Below are 18,672 nucleotides of genomic sequence, written 5' to 3' on the forward strand. Positions count from 1 at the left end.
GATCTTCCTGAAGCTTTAGAAAATATTGCGGTGAAATTTTTTTCTTACATCAAAAATACTGAGTATGTGTCATAATAAAATAACAAATCTCCATTGTCCTAAGAGGGGGGAAATATCTTTTGTCACTCTGAGTTAATTTACCAGTAGATTGATAAAACCTCAAAAAATGAAGTTTCATAACAGCAAAACATTTTCCCAACACAGAAAATGTAACTGCCTTTCTAAAAGGGACTTGGTCCTGTAAATATGTCTCTGAGATTCCCCATTCCTTTGTCTTCTCCCTGGTCCTTTATATATACCCTCAGGATATGGTCTTATTACCCATTATGATGATCAATGTACTCAGCAGCGGAGTACTCAATGTACTCAGCAGCGGAGCTTCTTGGTCTGCGAGACTCCCCCCTCTCGCAGGCTTGGCCCTCCATTCTATCGAGGGCCTACCTCGATGACGGGCTCTGGAGTCCCGAGAGGTGGCATGCCGCAAAGAGGGGGTTGCGGGGTTTTTTAAAATTGTCCTTGTCTAAACTTTTAAGGGGTTCGGGGAGGGGGGAGGGGGGTGGGATTGGAATTAGGGTTGTGGGTTTGGGGGATAACCCACTAGGGGGAGAGTCGGGCTTGGCCAGGACGTTCGGCGGGGGTGGTGGGGAATCCGGAGGGGGTCGAGCTGGTCCAGATGGTGTTTTTACCATCGGTACTGTGTGTGGGAGAGGTAGATATGGCGGGAGCAGGGGGCCATATCATGTTAAGGGAGCACGCGCCCGCTGTCTTCAAGCGGTAGAGTGCTCCGGCCCCCAAAGCTCCACCCGTTCTCCAGGTAGTACAGACCTTCAGGGCCCGGGCCTTCGCCTGATGTTGTGCAACGCCAGGTCTGTAGTAAATAAAACCCCCCTCATCTGTGATCTTGTTTACGAGGGGGGAGCGGACCTGGCGGGTATTACGGAGACCTGGTTGGGCCCAGAGGGAGGGGTCCCTCTGGTAGAAATGTGCCCACCAGGTTTCCACGCATTCCATCAGCCAAGGCCACAGGGGAGGGGCGGGGGAGTAGCGGTTATTATTAGAGAAGGCCTTAGGCCGAGGGAGACCACTGTACCTCAGACAGCTGGTTGTGAGTCCCTCTTTGTGAAGTGGGGCCATGGGGTTCAGAGGGGTTTGCTGATCACGTACCTGGCTCCCTGCCACGTGGCGGCAGCCCTGCCCGAGCTACTCAACGTTATTGCCGCGGTGGCGGTTGATACCCCCAGACTTATGGTCATGGGGGATTTCAACCTGCCATCCGTGGGTGAGGCGTCTGAGGTGGCTCGAGAGTTCATGGCTTCCATGACGGCCATGGACCTGACCCAACTAATTCATGGCCCTACGCACATTGGGGGAAACACACTGGACTTGGTTTTTGTCTCTGGACAGTGGTTGAGTGATCTTGAGATAGGGGATATAGTCATCGAACCCTTGTCATGGTCAGATCACTCGCTCCTTCGCCTTGACCTTCGAACCGCGGCACCCCGCTGCAGGGAGGCGGAACCGGTAAGATGGTACCGCCCCAGGCGCCTGATGGAACCTGATAGGTTCCAGAGGGAGCTTGGGCCAATCCCGGAGGTTCTGGCTCACGCCTCATCTGGGGACCTAGTGGCCGCCTGGGATAGGGCGGCTGCTGGAGCCCTGGATCGAGTCGTGCCTTTGCGGCCTCTGACCCGGCGCCGATCTCGCCTGGCTCCTTGGTTCACCGAGGAGCTGAGGGAGATGAAGCGCCGGAAAAGACGCCTAGAGAGCTGTTGGAGGGCTAGTCTTTCTGAATCTAACCGAACACTGGTAAGATCCCATATTAGGAGTTACCTAGTGGCAATAAAAGCAGCAAAATGTACTCATTTTACTGCTCTTATTGCGTCATCAGATAATCGCCCGGCCACCCTGTTTAGGGTGACCCGCTCCCTGCTCCATCAGGAAGCGCGGGAGGACCCCTTGGAGGGAAGAGCCGAGGATTTTGTTCAGTATCTGTATGACAAAATCACTCAGATTCGGGCAAGTCTGTACTCTGACGGGATAGATCCAGCGAGTGTGACGGAGACAGGTCTTGAGACTGTTATCTGGGATGAGTTTGATCCTGTGACCCCAGATGACGTGGACAGGATTCTGGGTAGATTGAACGCGACCACATGTTTGTTGGACCCGTGTCCCTCCTGGTTAGTGCTGGCTTCCCGGGAGGTGACGCGAGGCTGGCTCCAGGGGATTATAAATGCTTCGTTGGGTGAGGGTGTCTTTCCCACCGCCCTGAAAGAGGCGGTGGTAAGGCCTCTCCTCAAGAAGCCTTCCCTGGACCCGGCAATATTGGCTAATTATCGTCCAGTCTCCAACCTTTGCTTCGTTGTGAAGGTTGTTGAGAGTGTGGTTGCGCGACAGCTACCCCAGTACCTGGATGAAGCGTCGTATCTAGATCCGTTCCAGTCGGGCTTCAGGCCTGGGTACAGCACGGAAACGGCATTGGTCGCGTTGGTTGATGATCTCTGGAGGGCTCGGGACAGGGGTTGTTCCTCTGTCCTGGTCCTGTTAGACCTCTCAGCGGCTTTTGATACCATCGACCATGGTATCATTCTGCACCGGCTGGAAGGGTTGGGGGTGGGAGGCACCGTTTTATGGTGGTTCTCCTCCTTTCTCTCTGACCGGTCGCAGTCTGTGTTGACAGGGGGGCAGAGATCGACCCCGAGGCCCCTTATATGCGGGGTGCCACAGGGATCGGTTCTCTCGCCCCTTCTGTTCAACATTTATGTAAAGCCGCTGGGCGAGATCATCCGTGGTTTCGGGGTGAAGTACCATCTGTACGCTGATGACACCCAGCTGTACATCTCCACCCCGGACCACCCCAACGATGCCCTTGAAGTGATGTCCCAGTGCCTGGAGGCCGTACGGATCTGGATGGGGAGAAACGGGCTCAGACTCAACCCATCCAAGACCGAGTGGCTGTGGTTTCCGACGTCCCGATATAGTCAGCTGACGCCATCTCTGGCTATTGGGGGCGAATCACTGGCCCCCACGGAAAGGGCTCGCAACTTGGGCGTCCTCCTGGACTCACGGCTGTCTTTAGAAGAACACCTGACGGCCGTGACCGGGAGGATTTTTCATCAGGTTCGCCTGATTCGCCAGTTGCGTCCCTTTCTAGATCGGGACTCGTTACGCACAGTCACTCATGCCCTCGTCACCTCTCGTCTGGACTATTGTAACGCTCTCTACATGGGGCTCCCCTTGAGGTGCACCCGGAGGCTCCAACTGGCGCAGAGTGCGGCCGCGCGGGTGGTTATGGGAGCAACATGGAGCTCCCATGTAACACCTCTCCTGCGCGAACTGCACTGGCTCCCGGTGGTCTTCCGGGTGCGCTTCAAGGTGCTGGTTACCACCTTTAAAGCACTCCATGGCTTAGGACCTGGTTACTTACGGGACCGCCTACTACCATTAACAGCCTCCCACCGACCAGTACGCTCCCACAGAGAGGGGCTCCTCCAGGTGCCGTCGGCCAAACAATGTCGGCTGTCGGCCCCCAGGGGGAGAGCCTTCTCTGTGGGGGCCCCGACGATCTGGAATGAGCTCCCCCCAGAGATACGGAGGATTCCGGATCTGCGCACCTTCCGCCGCGAGCTGAAGACGCTTTTATTTCATCAAGCTGGCCTCGCCTAAATCTTCTCCCTTTCAATTGTAAATTTTAAATTTTTAAATGTATTTTAAAATTATGGGTTTTTAATTAGTATTAATTCAGCCAAATTTATTTAATTCATTTTTATTTGATTTTAAATTTTGTATATTTATGTGTTTTACTTCATGGCTGTGCACCGCCCTGAGTCCTTCGGGAGTAGGGCGGTATAGAAATTCAATAAAATAAATAAATAAATAAATAAAAACTGTGAAACAAATTGCCAGTGCCACTACATGCATTACCTATCATATTATTCCCTTTCAATATAAGCAACACTACGTAAATGCAGAAAAGGTATAATAAGAAATAGTGAGAAAAAATTCAAATCATAAGCTAAAAACAATTAAAGAAAATACTAAATTCTACTGTACACCAAAACCATTCACTACATGTTTCCACACCCTTCTATTCCAACCAAAATGCTGAAGTTGCTTTCCCAAGATTTCAGTTTGATGACTGAAAACAATGGAAGGAAACAATACAGCTCAGCAAAGTTGTTAGGTATTAGTTGATTTAAGTATAGTATCTCCGTTTTACATTGTTACCTGATAAAAGCCTTTCCTAAAATGTATTGAAATCAGTTTCAGGATAAATATAAGTTCATATTTGAAAAATTCAGTTGGATACAAATAACTATAAAATTTTAGTAATAAATGTACTTTTCAAAAGAAAACTGGTTTCAAAATTTTCAGTACTCCTCACAGTGTGTGCATCACAGAGGAATCTCTATAGCCCTTTGGCTGTTGCTAAACTACGACTCCCAGGAGTCATTATTTGCCAGGAAGTGGCTAGGATTGCTGGGAGTTGCCACTCATGCCATAGATCAGCGGTTCTCAACCTGGGGGTCGCGACCCCTTTGGGGGTCAAACGGCCATTTCACAGGGGTCGCCAAAGCCCTCTCTCGCCCCCCCCATGCCTTCACTCACCCTCACCCTCTGCCGGATCGCCGTTCGTTGTTCCCGCCCACTCCCAATCTATTGCTGCCTCCTGAGTCCCAGCTGATGGCTAGAGGGAAAAAAACTGTTTAAATTCTTGCCACGGGTCTTCAAAGGGCCGCCCTACAGCTGATCAGTGTTAAAAGAAAACAAATGAGTAGACCGATGCCTGCAAAAATAGAAAAAACAGCCCCTTTCAGCTTCAGCATAGGTTAATTACCACAAGTTGATTAGATCAGCCTCCCGACTCTCAGCTGATTTGCTCTCAGCTGTTTTGCGCAGGGGTCTGTTCTGTGTTGCTAGCTGCAAAAAGAGCTGGAGCAGATTTTTTTCCCCCCTAGCTATGCTGAAAAAGCGAAACTGAAAGTAAAGCAGGGTCTGCTGCAATGTGACAAAATGAGGCAGAGAGAGATTTCTTTTTCTTTTTCCTCACCAAAAAAGGTAGGTGCAAAACTGCAAACAATGGGAAATTTAGGGCAAAAGAGGAGGTTCAAGACTTTAAAACACAAAAGAAAAAAAGTTCTATTTAACTAGGGAATTGTAATAATTGAAATACTATTAATTGTATATTGTATTGAAAGCAGAAATGGTTGTGGTTTCGAGGAATATATGGGGGAAATTATTTGGTTTATTATTGGTAAATATAATTAATTGATTTTAAGAAATTGGATTGCATGGAAATAATTGGAATATTCATGTTCATATTGATTAATATAAAAAGAAAGATAGTTATATAACTAATTGATTTATATTAAAATGTTGAATTTGTATTAAACAACTGTATTACATAATTACATAATTAACCAATGTGAGGATGGATATAAAAATAGATGACAATATGAAGGGGTATAATATAGAATAGAAGGGAAAAATTGAATTTGATTAAGATAAGAGATGAGGATGAAGGGTAATATTGGTTTTTTTAAAAAAACAGATGAGGAATAAATATGGCAAAAAGGAAATATAGAAATTGTAAATTTAATTGAAATGACTAAACACTGTTTAAATTGGGTGAACCAGCCAAATAGTCTGTTCAAAGAAAATACATTGTATATTTATATGTGTGTTTCTAATTATTGCTATTTATTCATATTTGTTCTCTTTTATTCTTTAAAGTTTAACAAGTCATTCTTTATCTTAATATCTTTATATTTGTTTGGGGTTGGCTTTCTTCCCTTTCATCTTTTTTATTGTACAGCAATCTTTCTCCTCAAACCTACCACCTCTCTCTTTTCTTTCCTTCTTACTTTCTCTTCCCCCCACCCTCTTCTTCTCCTCCCTACTTCCTCTTCCTTTCTCCTTCTCCTCTTCTCTTCCTCCCTCTCTTACCCTCACTCCTACTCTAATTTCCCTTCCCTTCCTTCATCCCTCTCTATTGCTGTATCCTTTTATGCATATGGACTACTCAGAGGGCTGAAAAAGTTATTTTTGACTGGTCCTCACACTTTTGACCAGTCCTCGAATTTACGACTGTCCTCGCATTTTACGTTTTTTGCCCTATCTTATCACTATGGTGAAGAGAAGCAGTTGTGAAATGAGTGACATGGCTGTTAAGAATGCTGCATGGGCATAAATGTAAGGATGGTCATAAGTGTGAGGACCAGTCAAAAGTGCGAGGACCTCTCAGAAATGACTTTTTTCAGCCCTCTGAGTAGTCCCTTTACACATAGCCATGGCCACCCGGTCACATGACCAGCTAGCCACGCCCACCCAGTCACATGACCTCCAAGCCACGCCCACAAAATAAGCCATGCCCACAGAACTGGTAGTAAAAAAATTTAGAACCCACCCCTGCTTGGGGGTCACCACAACATGAGGAACTGTATTAAAGGGTCGCGGCATTAGAAAAGTTGAGAACCACTGCCATAGATCTTTCTTGTGAGTGGGAAAAAAATCACTGGAAACAGAAAACTACAAAATAGAATTCTAAGCTTTCTCTTGGCATGCCAATTTTCTATATATACATATTAAATGTTTGATATGAATAAAAATAAGACGTAAAATTTTCTACATATAATTTATTTATTTATTTATTTATTTATTTTATCATATTTGTATACCGCCCTACTCCCGAAGGACTCAGGGCGGTGAACAGCCAAGATAAAATACAAAGACATACAAAAGTTAAAAAACTATTAAAAACAAATTAAATAATTTAGGCTCAAAAAACAAATTTAAGACATCCAATTTATCTAAAAAACATTTAAAACCCAATTTAAAAGGGAGAGTTAGGCCAGACCAGCCTGTTGGAATAAAAACGTTTTTAGGGCGCGGCGGAAGATGCGTAAGTCTTGGATCCTCCGTATCTCTGGTGGGAGCTCGTTCCAGATGGCAGGTGCCCCCACAGAGAAGGCTCTCCCCCTGGGGGCCGCCAGTCGACATTGTTTGGCCGACGGCACCCTGAGGAGCCCCTCTCTATGGGAGCGAACTGGTTGGTGAGAGGCTACTGGTGGCAGAAGGCGGTCTCGTAAGTACCCTGGTCCTGAGCCATGGAGCGCTCTAAAGGTGGTAACCAAAACCTTGAAGCGCACCCGGAAGACCACTGGGAGCCAGTGCAGCTCGCGCAGGAGGGGGGTCACATGGGAGCGCTGTAAAAGCTGAAACAGCTGTATTATTAAAGTGTTATTACAATACAGGTAGTCCTTGACTTATGACCACAATTGAGCCCAACATTTCTGTTGCTAAGTGAAACATTTGTAAAATGAATTTTGCCCCATTTTATGACCTTTCTTGCTGCATTTGTTAAATGAATTACTGCAGTAGTAACTGCAGTAGTAACAGCCATGTTAGTAACATGGTTCTTAAGTGAATCTGGCTTCCCCATTGACTTTCCTTGTCAGAAAGACATGGGATACTGCAACCGTCATAAAAACAAGTCAGATGCCAAGTGTCTGAATTTTGATCACATGACCATGGGGATGCTGCAACAGTAGGGTGAAAAAAGATCATGTTATTTTTTTCAGTGCCATTGTAACTTTGAAGGGTCACTAAACAAATTGTAAGTCAAGGACTGTCTGTATATTTATTACTCTATTTCTAAAAGTACAGCTTGATTTACACTAATAAAAATAACATAAAACAGAAATACTTTACATGAGAAAAACGCATGTTCAGTCCCAGACCAGAAAATGAAGGGATTGCCAATCCAGTTTAAACTACAGTTAACAGTCCAACTTATAGGTATTGTTTATGAACCATTATATCAGATCACTATTTGAACAATAAATGTTCTCATGTAAACCACTATTTCAAATAGTTATGAACACATTTTATTCCATGCGTATTTTGGGAACAGGGCATTTTCAACAAAAATTAATTCCTAAAATTAATTAATTCCTACATCAGAAAATGTAACACAAGAAAGAACATAAAGGTACGGCAGTGTCTCAGATCTCATAAACCAAACATTCAGACATAGAAGAAAAGAGAATGAGTCCAATTATGAGTTCTGCATTGCTTCCTAGCAGCCACAAAGTGGGTCATCGAGGCCCATGACAGTCTTGGCCCAGATATGTATCATATCTTGAGACCAACATGCACTGCCTTCTCTTGAAGAATTAATTACAAGAACACTTAACCAAAAACAGCGCATCAACGCCCTCACAAAAATGTATCTATGGCCTGCACAGTTTTAATTAAACTTGGGCTTTAACAAATCATTTCATAAATTAGAGGGCTCTCTCTCTCCTCCCCACCATCTTTACATTCCTGTTTTCTGTATCTATCCTGTTTAATCCTTTCCTTTCCACCCTGATTTTTCAGCACATATCTAATCTTAAAACACTGAAAAACTCAATGAAGAAAGAAAAAAAAAAAAGTGCACATCTTCTGGTCTGCAAAGTATCTAAAACTTTTTTTTTTTTTTAAAAAAAAAAACCTGACTTCACCTTTATCAATAATGAATGTTGAGGCAAACAGCAAGAAGTCTAGAGACAGATTCAGTTGCAAAGTTCGACTGGGGGGGGCGGCACTCGAGTTCAAATTCCCACCCCCACCCCCCCACCCCAATGAAGGTCTAAGGTCATCTCCAAGCCCTCTTTCTCTCAGCCCAACTTCACCTTCCAGGATGGGTGCAGTGTAAGATTTTTTTTAAAAAAAAAACCGCCAGCTAGATGCGAACCTTCCCCCCTTTGGTTTCCTTTTGGGGGGTAGCGAAACTAAATAAACGAAGCCAGGTTCGTCTTTGCAGAGCGGGCTGAGCAACTCGGCCGACACTACCAGAAGGGAATCCGGCAGCACGTTTCCGACGATCGCGTGTTTACGACCATTCATCGAAATTTATTAGGGGGAGCTTGTCATTCGGAGGACTCGCCCGGATGCTTTGCCACCGCAGACCCAGGCACAGGCTGCAACCGTGGCCGACTCGAGCGAATCCACTGAACAAGCCAGGAGGAGGGACGAGTGCTCGCTCCGCAGTCCCGGGAAGGAAGGAAGGGAGAAAAAAAAACAGCCTCGCCCCGAACCTCTCTGACAAGTCAAGAGAAGGAAGTCAAGAGTCAGACACCGCTACCGCCCCCCCTCACCACCCACTTAACCGGAACCGTGAGGGGCGGTCTGTCAGGCGGAAGCTTGTCCCCCCCCCGCGACCCAAACCTTCAGCCCCGCGTGGGGCGGGGTCGGTCGGCCACGGCCACCCCAGCTCCTCATCCCACACCCGGCCTTGCGCCGGCCACCTCCCCCGCCTATCGTTACCTCTCGAAGAAGTGCCTTAAGACCAAAAGGCCGGCGGCTAGCGGGAGCGCCGCCACAAGGTGACCGGCGCGGTATCCCTCGGGGTTCTGTCGGTCCAAATCGGCCCAAGTCACGTTGACCGGAAGCCAGAAGCGCTCGTTCCACAGCCAGGCTGCCACGACCGCCATTTTCCCACCCACCCCCCCAACACTCGGCGCCCGCCCGGGCTCTTGTTCTTTCCAGCAGCGGCCGCCGCCACCACCAGAATGTCTCGACTGCCGCCGCCGGCGCGAGGAAAAAAAAAAAAAGAGGTCGCGAGCGAGGGGGTGGGGCCTGGGCAATCCCCGCCCATCTAGTTTCCCCGAGAGAAGAGGTCAAAGCCGACGCCCCTTTCTTCACCCCTTCGGTACCGTTAGGAAGAGCAGGGCGCATGCGCCTCGTTGACGCTAAGTCGGCGGGCGGGAGGAATTTTGAGGCTGATATGGGGGGGGGGGGGGAGGCGGGAAAAAAGCCAGGCTGAGGAGCTAAGGGATGGGGCTCCGCTGACCATCTGAGGCGACGGTGTGTGTGTGTGTGTGTGTGTTGGCGCGTAGCCCGCGATGGGCGGTGGGGTTGGCCGACCTCGACTGAATTCCGAAGTTGCAACTCGGGGGGGAAAAAGAAAAAAAAAAAAAACATCTCGCAGGAAGACAGCGGGAAAACTGTCCGTGGGAGTTGCATGACTTAGTTTCTGCCTTTTAGCTGTTCCACCCAATTTGATAAGCGGTTCCCTCACTTCTTCATTCATGAAAACTCTTGGAAAGGAGAAGGACCGGGACTGAATTGCATGACACACACCGATTTATCCTCTCAGATGCGAAGAAACGTCTATGGGCACGACTTGAGCCAACCGCGTGGCTGCTTCGGCGTGTCATCCGGTCCACGCTGAGGTCCTTTAGGAGTTTAGGATTAACATCCAAGAGCACCAAGAACCCCACAGTTCAACCCCCGGCTACAACTATTCTCTTCTATCGGAATCCACACTGCCCATAGATTGTAGAACAAAAAGCCTGATGAGTTATTTATCTATGAATAGGCACACACCTTTTTTTAAATATTTAGTTTGTCCTTCCCTATCGAACAGAAATGTGCAGATGGGATACTCACATCTGCTTTTATTAAAAATTCTACACTACTCCTCTCTCTTTATTAAGAGTTGTGTGAGTCATCTCTTTTTCCTTTTTCTTACAATGTGTGGTTTAATTCAAATTTTAGGACAAATATTTGTAAGTTGGAAGTAAGTTTCTTCTGTTTTTTTTTTTGTTTATAATGCCAGTCTTTTAAGACAGAAATGTTTCAGAAGTTTTGCAGATGCCTTTGGTATATCCAATTGAATAGTTTGTCTTTTTGTTTGCCACTAATACTTGAAATCCTTCAAAACCTTACCCAAACTCCTTTGTGTAGTTGATTTCCTGTTATAATAGTTTTATAATTCCTTTAGGGAATAAGATATCCATCAGTGCCATTTGTAATGTCTCTATCCTTCTCATTAAGTTTAATATTCAAAATAATTTAAATATCCATTACAACTTGGTGTTCCGTAACTTCATTACATGTGCTGTCCATCTTATCAAGAAATGTATCTAGTTAACCACGTTGGCAGTCCAATGTTCAAAAATTTATTACAGATTTCCATTTAATTCTTTATCTTCTAGCTCCCTCTGGTGTCAATCTGCCTCTGGTGTCAATTTTCCTTATTATAAAAATACTGCAAACAATCACCATGTGATTTGGGGGGGGGGGAATTCTTCTAATTAATTCAAAGCTATAATTTCAAATCCATCTGGACTCTTCCAGATTCTGCTGTTAACTTTCCAAAATTCATATTCTAGGCACCCTTATGTTACATATCCAAAAATATATTTCCAAAACTTTTAAATTCAAATTTGCATCATCTTCCTCTTAAGACTTACCTGATGAATGCAACAAAACCTTGTCAGTCTGAAGGGTCTTAATTTTTCCAGTACAATAAAAAAATAATAATACAAAAATTGATCAAGAAATGAAGAGTCAATCAAACTTAAATGTCAATAAAAGGCTGCTTTATCAGTGTGAACAATAGAGTTCCAACTTCTAGCCTCTCAATTCAGAAGACAACTGCAAAACAGGCAGATGCTGTGGTTTTACCCACAAGGAGCAGCTGTCCAGATTGTCACAATCATAGATAAACTCCGTGATCTCCTACCTCTGGAGAGATTATGCAGGCCTGGATTCAGCATCCAACTACAATTCTTGCAAATGCAGTCTCATACCAACATGATGCCAGGCGTGCACAAGAACTCTCCAAATTTGTTTTTGTCTTTCATTAGCATGACCCTAACATATCAATGTTAGGAAAAAAGACTGGCAATTTCAAGATTTCCCCCTTGAACACAGTACAGACCAGATCTCATTCCCAGTCCTTGATTTAAACAAATATATGCTTTACATACTTAACTACTCTAGTAATTTTTGTTTTTCTTTAAGTTGACACAAATCAATGGTGAATAAACTTCCTTGCATCCACCCTTCTTTTGGGGAAAGTGCTCATGTGGCCACACAAACCTTATTCAGTCCTTGAGGGATTCCTGGGGGAGACCTTGTAACACAGGTTCACAATCATCTCTCAAAAACATTCCATGTTATCAGTTAAGTTAATATATTTTGTTATCCAGGATAACAAGGAATCTGGGTAAGCATCGGACAAGATGTTGGTATCAGTACAGCAAAGAATGAAATATGTTAAGATCACTAGTGAGGAAATGCTAAGCTGAAAAATATGGTTTTCATCTTAGACCTCATCTTACTCAAGCTGCATTAAGTTTTGTTAGACTTCAGTTTGTGGTCTGCTGACTGCAGTAATCCATTTTTTAAAATGCCTTTATAAGGTTTTGCAGGATTTTGTTTGAGACTAGTAAATTTAAAGAACTTCTCAGTGTATTAGTAACAGAAAAACAAAGATGGTGTGTTCCAGCAGTCCTTACCAAGTTGAAATGAAATTGTGTTTATGCAGGAAATTGTATGTATGCAGAATCACATGATTTGATTTGTCATCTAAAAATAAAAATAGCTTTCCCTTTTGCAGCACCATCAGTGTAAATGTTAAAAGCTAATATAATTTAAGTCATACTCCAGTCTGTTAGTTTCTTCTGCTATCTTTAGCTGCTTTGTCTTGGCCAGGCTGCTGTACATTTATTATATCCATTATTTTACCACTTAGTACATACACAACGTACAAGTACTGAAATTATTAAGAATGAAAACATAGAAAACCATGTAAGAAATGTGAAGAGGGCAAAGAGGTGAAAAGCAGAAATTGAGAAAGAGAGAAATATAATTTAATACACCAGTTACAGGAAGTTGAATAATTTAGAAACAAAATACTGAGTCAGCCAAATCTAACATACTCGTACATTTGCGTTTCTCAGTTGATGACTTATAGAAAGTCAAACACTGCACCCTAGAGGTGTTACAAAAATATGGGAAAAAAAGTGGTTCAACAATGCAAACAATTAAATATTCAGAAATAAAAGGCAGACTGTAAATACTGCACAAAGAAAATACTGTCTGAGATGGCAACACACAAGAACCAAAACAAATTATGCCCAATTCTAGAGGACCAATTAATTTCAATAGTCACAACACCTTACGTTTTGTTACACTATCTTGACCCCCCCCCCCCGAGAATGGGGGGGAGGGGGAGAATAGGAATGGAGTACACAGCTATTTTGATCTGGGGGGAAAAAGCTTCCCTCTGAGCATCAGTCTTATTCAACTAAACTATTTTGCATTCAAAAGGTTACTAGGACTGTGGGTATTTCTGCAATTTTGCTACAGAATAAATCCTAAAGGCAAGATATCCTTGTAGTTCATAATTCTAGAGTATTGCAGAAACAAAAGAAAAAATAGTTTTAGAGCTTTATACTTTCAAAATGTATATAGGGGATGCCCCAATAATTTTAGACACTTCACATATACCATTAATGCAGGGGTGAAATCCAGCAGGTTCTGATGGGTTCTGGAAAACCGGTAGCGGAAATTTTGAGCAGTTCGGAAAACTGGCAAATACCACCTCTGGCTGGCCCCAGAATGGGGAGGGAATGGGGATTTTGCAGTATCCTTCCCCTGGAGTGGGATGGGAATGGAGATTTTGCAGTATCCTTCCCCTGCCACACCCACCAAGCCGCACCACAACCACCAAGCCACACCCACAGAACCGGTAGTAAAAAAATTTGGATTTCACCCCTGCATTAATGTATTTTATTGGGAACAAAAATGATGTCAACAAAATTAGATGAATATAGCTGCTATTTGCTCAGAAGTGTTGCCAGATCAAGAGTTATTCTCTGCAGCTCTGGCGGAACAAGGGAACAATTACTGCAATTTATTTGCCATGAACAAAGAGACTTCATGGAAGAAACAATAAAAGAAGAGATTCCAGAGTAGATCAAACAAAGTGAGAACATTTATTTCATGGATAGAAAGGTCAAAAGATCACAAAAGGGCCGTCTCTAAAACCAGACAGGAGGAACTATAGGATTTGGCAACAGAATCAGGACAGAATGCCTATGATTGCTTAGTAGAGAAGGAGAATAGATATAGATCTGGTTTGGGCTATAGATATAGAACTGGTTTGGGCTATATAATTACTGGTTCTGTATGAAGAAATAAGATGGCACATACTTAATTCAACCAAGGATGGGTAGACTACAGCAGGTGGGAAATTCTTGAAATGTAAGATGGAATTAAAAGTTCAGGTAATGAAATGCATTCTCATTTCTTTCCTATGTTAAAGTCCTTGCTCCCACCCCCACCCCCATGGAGACTTGCTTGCTAAGACTGCTTAGATTGCTAAAGTTTTGACACCACCTGTTTTAAGTCAACAGAAGTAATGTTACAAATGTATTAATGGGCACATTTAATACAAATGTATGAAGGTCTACATAGACAAACTTTCTCCAGGATGATCTCCACTTCTAAAATTCTTTAATTCATGGTATTAAATGAAAAAAAGATTTTATTGGTAAATAACAAAGGAAAAGCTAGATGTGTTTGCCTTGTAACCAATCTGCCTTGGTTAAAATTTATTCTTTATGTACTATGGATGGATGGGTAATAACTGAGCTATTGAGGAATCTAAAAATAAATGATAACTATTTGTTTAGAAGAAAATCTGTTTCAAATAGATTTATGCTTAATACATGCACAAGGCAAAAAAATTTGAACCAAAAAACACAACTCATTTTATCATAAAAGCCTGGGAAAAAATAGTGAAGGATACACAGCTAATGAGAGCTACAGAAATAGCGCTGGCCATTTATACAGTAGTACTCTAAATAGTTGACCCTAGGAAATAGATATAAAAGATAGATGCAGAAACAGAACTGAAGGAAGGGAAAATATAAATACTGTGTGAAAAGTACTAAAAGATAAAACTGGTAACAGAATAAATGGAAAGTTGACAAGGTAAGAGGAACAGGATAAAAAGAATTATATAATGAAATGTCATAGATGTGTAAAGCAGTGTTTCTCAACTTTGGCAAGTTTAAGATGTGTGGACTTCAACAGCAGTGCTGGCTGGGGAATTCTGGGAGTTAAATCCCACACATCTTAAACTTGCCAAGCTTGAAAAACACTGGTGTAAGGAATTATATCAACAGAAAAAGATAAAGAGGGTAGGGAAAGCATGCTGAACTGCTTCTAGATTTCTTTCCAACCTACTAGTAGCACAGGAGGAACATTTTCTTCTGTACACCAAAGTGACTGTTCTGACCCAGCCTTAGCAAAGCAAGAAACTGACTCCTTGTCATGAAAAATCCCTCTTTATTTACCGCTTATGAATTAATTGCATTCACTCACCAAAAAGTCCAGGCAATAATCCTTTAAAGAATTAATTGCAGTAACAAACCTTATCAGTTCCTTGCTATAATTGCAAGGCCATAAGCTCCCAGCCAAAAGGCTGCAAATTAAGTTCTGGCAAGTAGTCTCTGTGGCACGAAACACAATGAGCAAAATCTTCAGAAATATGAACTGTTGTCTCCTACGACAATCACTTCCCTTTCCTTCTATTTATTCCCCAGCCAGGGAGGGACCATTCAGTGTCCACTTGTGCTTTGCTTCCTGAGTTGACTCCTTGTCCTCCATTGTTCTCTCCTAACAGCTCTGCACATATGTGCATCTGGAACAGGCCCCAGCTGTTCTTCCTCCTCACTCTTATCACCCTCCAAAGGCAACTGTCTCTCCGGTGGCTGGGAAATGTCGGACGGCCCTGGCTCTATCTCTGCGTCCGACACAGAGCATCCATCAGAGCCTTCCCCAGACTCCAGAACTGGCCCAGTTTCCTCCCCAACCAAGTTTGCTGCCAGCTCTGCTGGTAGCTGACGGGCCACAACAGTAACATGTTACATCTGTGCTTATGTGCTTCTACTGTACTTCATGCGGCATTTGTGTGTGTGCTCTAGAAAGTACGGGATGGACTGCATAAGGGCCACTCTGGGCCATCTGGTTGGGAGAGAGGAAGGAGGGAGCTTAGAATGGAGGTATTGGCAACATTCTCCCATAGGAATGTTTTGGGGAAATATTTTTCTCCAGAGTCCAGTTTCATCAAGCTTTATTTGAAAATTAATCTTTCTTTTGCTAGCTTCTCTCCCACGTAACCTTATACCATTCTGTTCAATTTTCTGATTATTATTATTATATTGATAAGACATCATCTTAGTTCCCTTTACAAAACTTATTTTCAACACTCTGTTGAAAGTGGTGCAGATCCCGAACCGCTTTCAACAAACCAAATATTTCCCTCAGGGATGCCAGCTGCTTCTGCTGCTGGATATCAGCAGGTCCAGGGTGATCAAGGAGCCTAAAGGCAGCAGAATAGCAGAGCGGATAGCAGATTCAAGGGGCTGGTGTGAGGCTGAAATTAACTGGGCCTCCAGCAGTGGAGGACAAATATTAAGTCAGGGAACAAAGAGACGTAATGAGGAGATAAATGCCCACTTTCTAATTCTGACAAATATCTGACATTAAAAAACCACACTTAGAACCATGGGAAGAACTATAACCCAGAGGAAAGGAATGAATAAGAAGATACCAGATATACAACTTTACCTTCTTAAAATGGCTGCTCTGAGCCTGGTAAAATCTTTTTCCTTCCCATAATCCCAGCTCCTAACGCAGGGGTGTCAAACTCATGTCGTCACGGCAGCGTCATGTGACGTATCGGGACTTTCCCCTTTGCTAAACCAGGTGGGGGCGGGGCCAGCACATCACGCATCCGGCCTGTGGGCCGCGAGTTTGACACCCCTGCTCTAGCAGATACCATAGCTTGTTTTTGAAAAAGCTTTTGACCAAAGTTTTTTCCCATACAAGGGACATCGTTTCTTATATTGTCTCCTGCAACTACCTCCAGGGTCTCTTCTCAGTACTGACACGTGGAAACATCAACTGTTAAAAATTGGGAATCACTACTATTACATGGTAGCTGTTTGTTATTTAAAAAAAGATACCTTGGATTATTGAAGAAAAGCACCTTTAGGGAAAATATAAGAATGTTGACTTGAAACTAGCATTGCTTTAAACTGTAATACAGTTACTTCTCAACTTATGGTCAAATTGAGCCCAAAATTTTTGTTACTAAGCAAGACAGTTGTTGAGTTTTGCCCCATTTTATAATCTTTCTCACCACAGTTGTTAAGTGAATGTCTGTGAATAAGATGGTTATTAAGTGAATCAGTCTTCCCCATTGACTTTGCTTCTCAGATCACAAAAGGTGATCACATGCAGCAACCGTCAAATACATGCCAGTCGCCAAGCAACTGAATTCTGATCATGTGATCATAGGAATGCTGCAATGGTAATATGAAAAACAGTGATAAGTCACTTTTTTCAGTACCATTGTATCTTCGATCATTAAATGAATGGTTATAAGTTCAGGACTACCTGTGGTCCTTGGAAAAGCTTAATTACTTAATGAGTTAGGAGCATATAATGCTCAAGACTGAATTGCTCATGAAAAGTCTAACTGAAATCTCTACTCAGACCATGAATTCTACAAGTGATTTTAGGTGAGGTGCTTTGTGAGTACTTTGACATTATTATTACAATCTTCATTCCCAACTGCTTTGCAAAACTGGAGGAAGCCCAATTGCAATCATTCTCATTTTTATCTATTTTGCTAGCATACCCGTAGCATTTTCAGTTCTTGCTGATATATTTCTGTCTCTGAGCAACATCCATGACAGGTTTCTTAACTGCAAAGTTGTTGTCCTCTATTTACTCATTGGCAGATTCCCCAAGTTGTTCTGATTATGGCTGTGTGTTGTTACGATAGGAAAGCAGAAGTTACTGACAATGCTCCAAGACACTTAACTTCTACAAATAAAATAATGGCTCCAGCCCAAAATTTGGGAGTCCATTAGCACTCTTGTCAATTTGAAAAATGGACCAGGACTAAGCCGCTGCCATGTTAGAAAATGAAAACCAGATTTTACTATGGTTTCAAGTGAACTGTGCAGAGCCAGAAGCCATGTACTTTCAGAAAACTGTAGAGGTTTACAACCAATCTTTGCCTGGTGCAAAACTCTTATGCAGAGATGCTGAAAGTCTTGTGTCGAGATGGTGCCCTCCATTATGCTAATAAATGCATTACTGCCTGTCTGAAGGATTCTGGAGGTCAAATATCTGAAGCATTCTGAAAGAGACTTACAAATGCTAAATAGCTTTATCAGGGTATTTTTAGAGTGGTGTGACAAAGGTTTAAGAATTTATGTTGCATTCCCAAAGTAATTTGGCAGGACTAGGAAGAAATCCTGTATAAGAGGTTAGATTCTGACTTCTGACCCAGTAAGGTCTCTGTATCTACTGTACTGTACACAGTTGGAATGATTAAAAAAAGAAGCCAAATCACAGCTTGTTCGCTTAAGCCAAGGACTAGATACGGGTAAGCAAGTGTGTCCATGATGGTATTAATGGCATATTAAATGTCAGAGCTGAGCTATTTACTGGTATTATAGTTCCCAAACCTCTACTTACATTTATCTTCTAGTTATGTGTATCATCAAAAACCTTCGAGTTCATAAAATGCACTATAATCAGCTAAACTTGCACACTTTTAACCAAGTGTATTCTGGGCTTTCAAGTATGTTTAAGCTGATGTTTCATTGTTTTCTATTTGTCATGCATGATGGAAGTTAAACCCTTTACACTATTAAAAAGAAGAATTAAACTAGGTATCTACTAATATTCCCACAGGGGCTAGTTCAACACCTATTTAGAATAAACATTTAAGAAAATAGTTACCATACAACAAGCCAAATAGTGCCACCTCCTGGTGAAAAATAGGATTCTATAAAAAAGAGTCTGGATTAAAAG

The 18,672-nt window shown here is 43.1% G+C and overlaps 1 protein-coding gene across 2 annotated transcripts in view; it reads right to left on the bottom strand.

The window, feature by feature from the left end:
* The window catches only part of CERS5 (ceramide synthase 5), a 34,851-nt gene extending 25,132 nt beyond the window's left edge, over positions 1–9,719 (bottom strand). Inside the window, exon 1 of one of the 2 annotated variants that reach the window (XM_034412428.3) lies at positions 9,307–9,719. In XM_034412428.3, coding sequence (XP_034268319.2) covers positions 9,307–9,473 — 167 coding nt within the window. In that variant the 5' untranslated portion in view covers positions 9,474–9,719. The remainder of the gene's footprint in view (positions 1–9,306) is intronic. The other variant, XM_034412429.3, reaches the window with a different exon arrangement.
* Between the last annotated feature and the right edge of the window lie 8,953 nt (positions 9,720–18,672).

This window comes from Pantherophis guttatus, chromosome 2 (genome assembly GCF_059756535.1).
Source record: "Pantherophis guttatus breed Tessera chromosome 2, ASM5975653v1, whole genome shotgun sequence".
Classification (NCBI taxonomy): Eukaryota; Metazoa; Chordata; class Lepidosauria; order Squamata; family Colubridae; genus Pantherophis; species Pantherophis guttatus.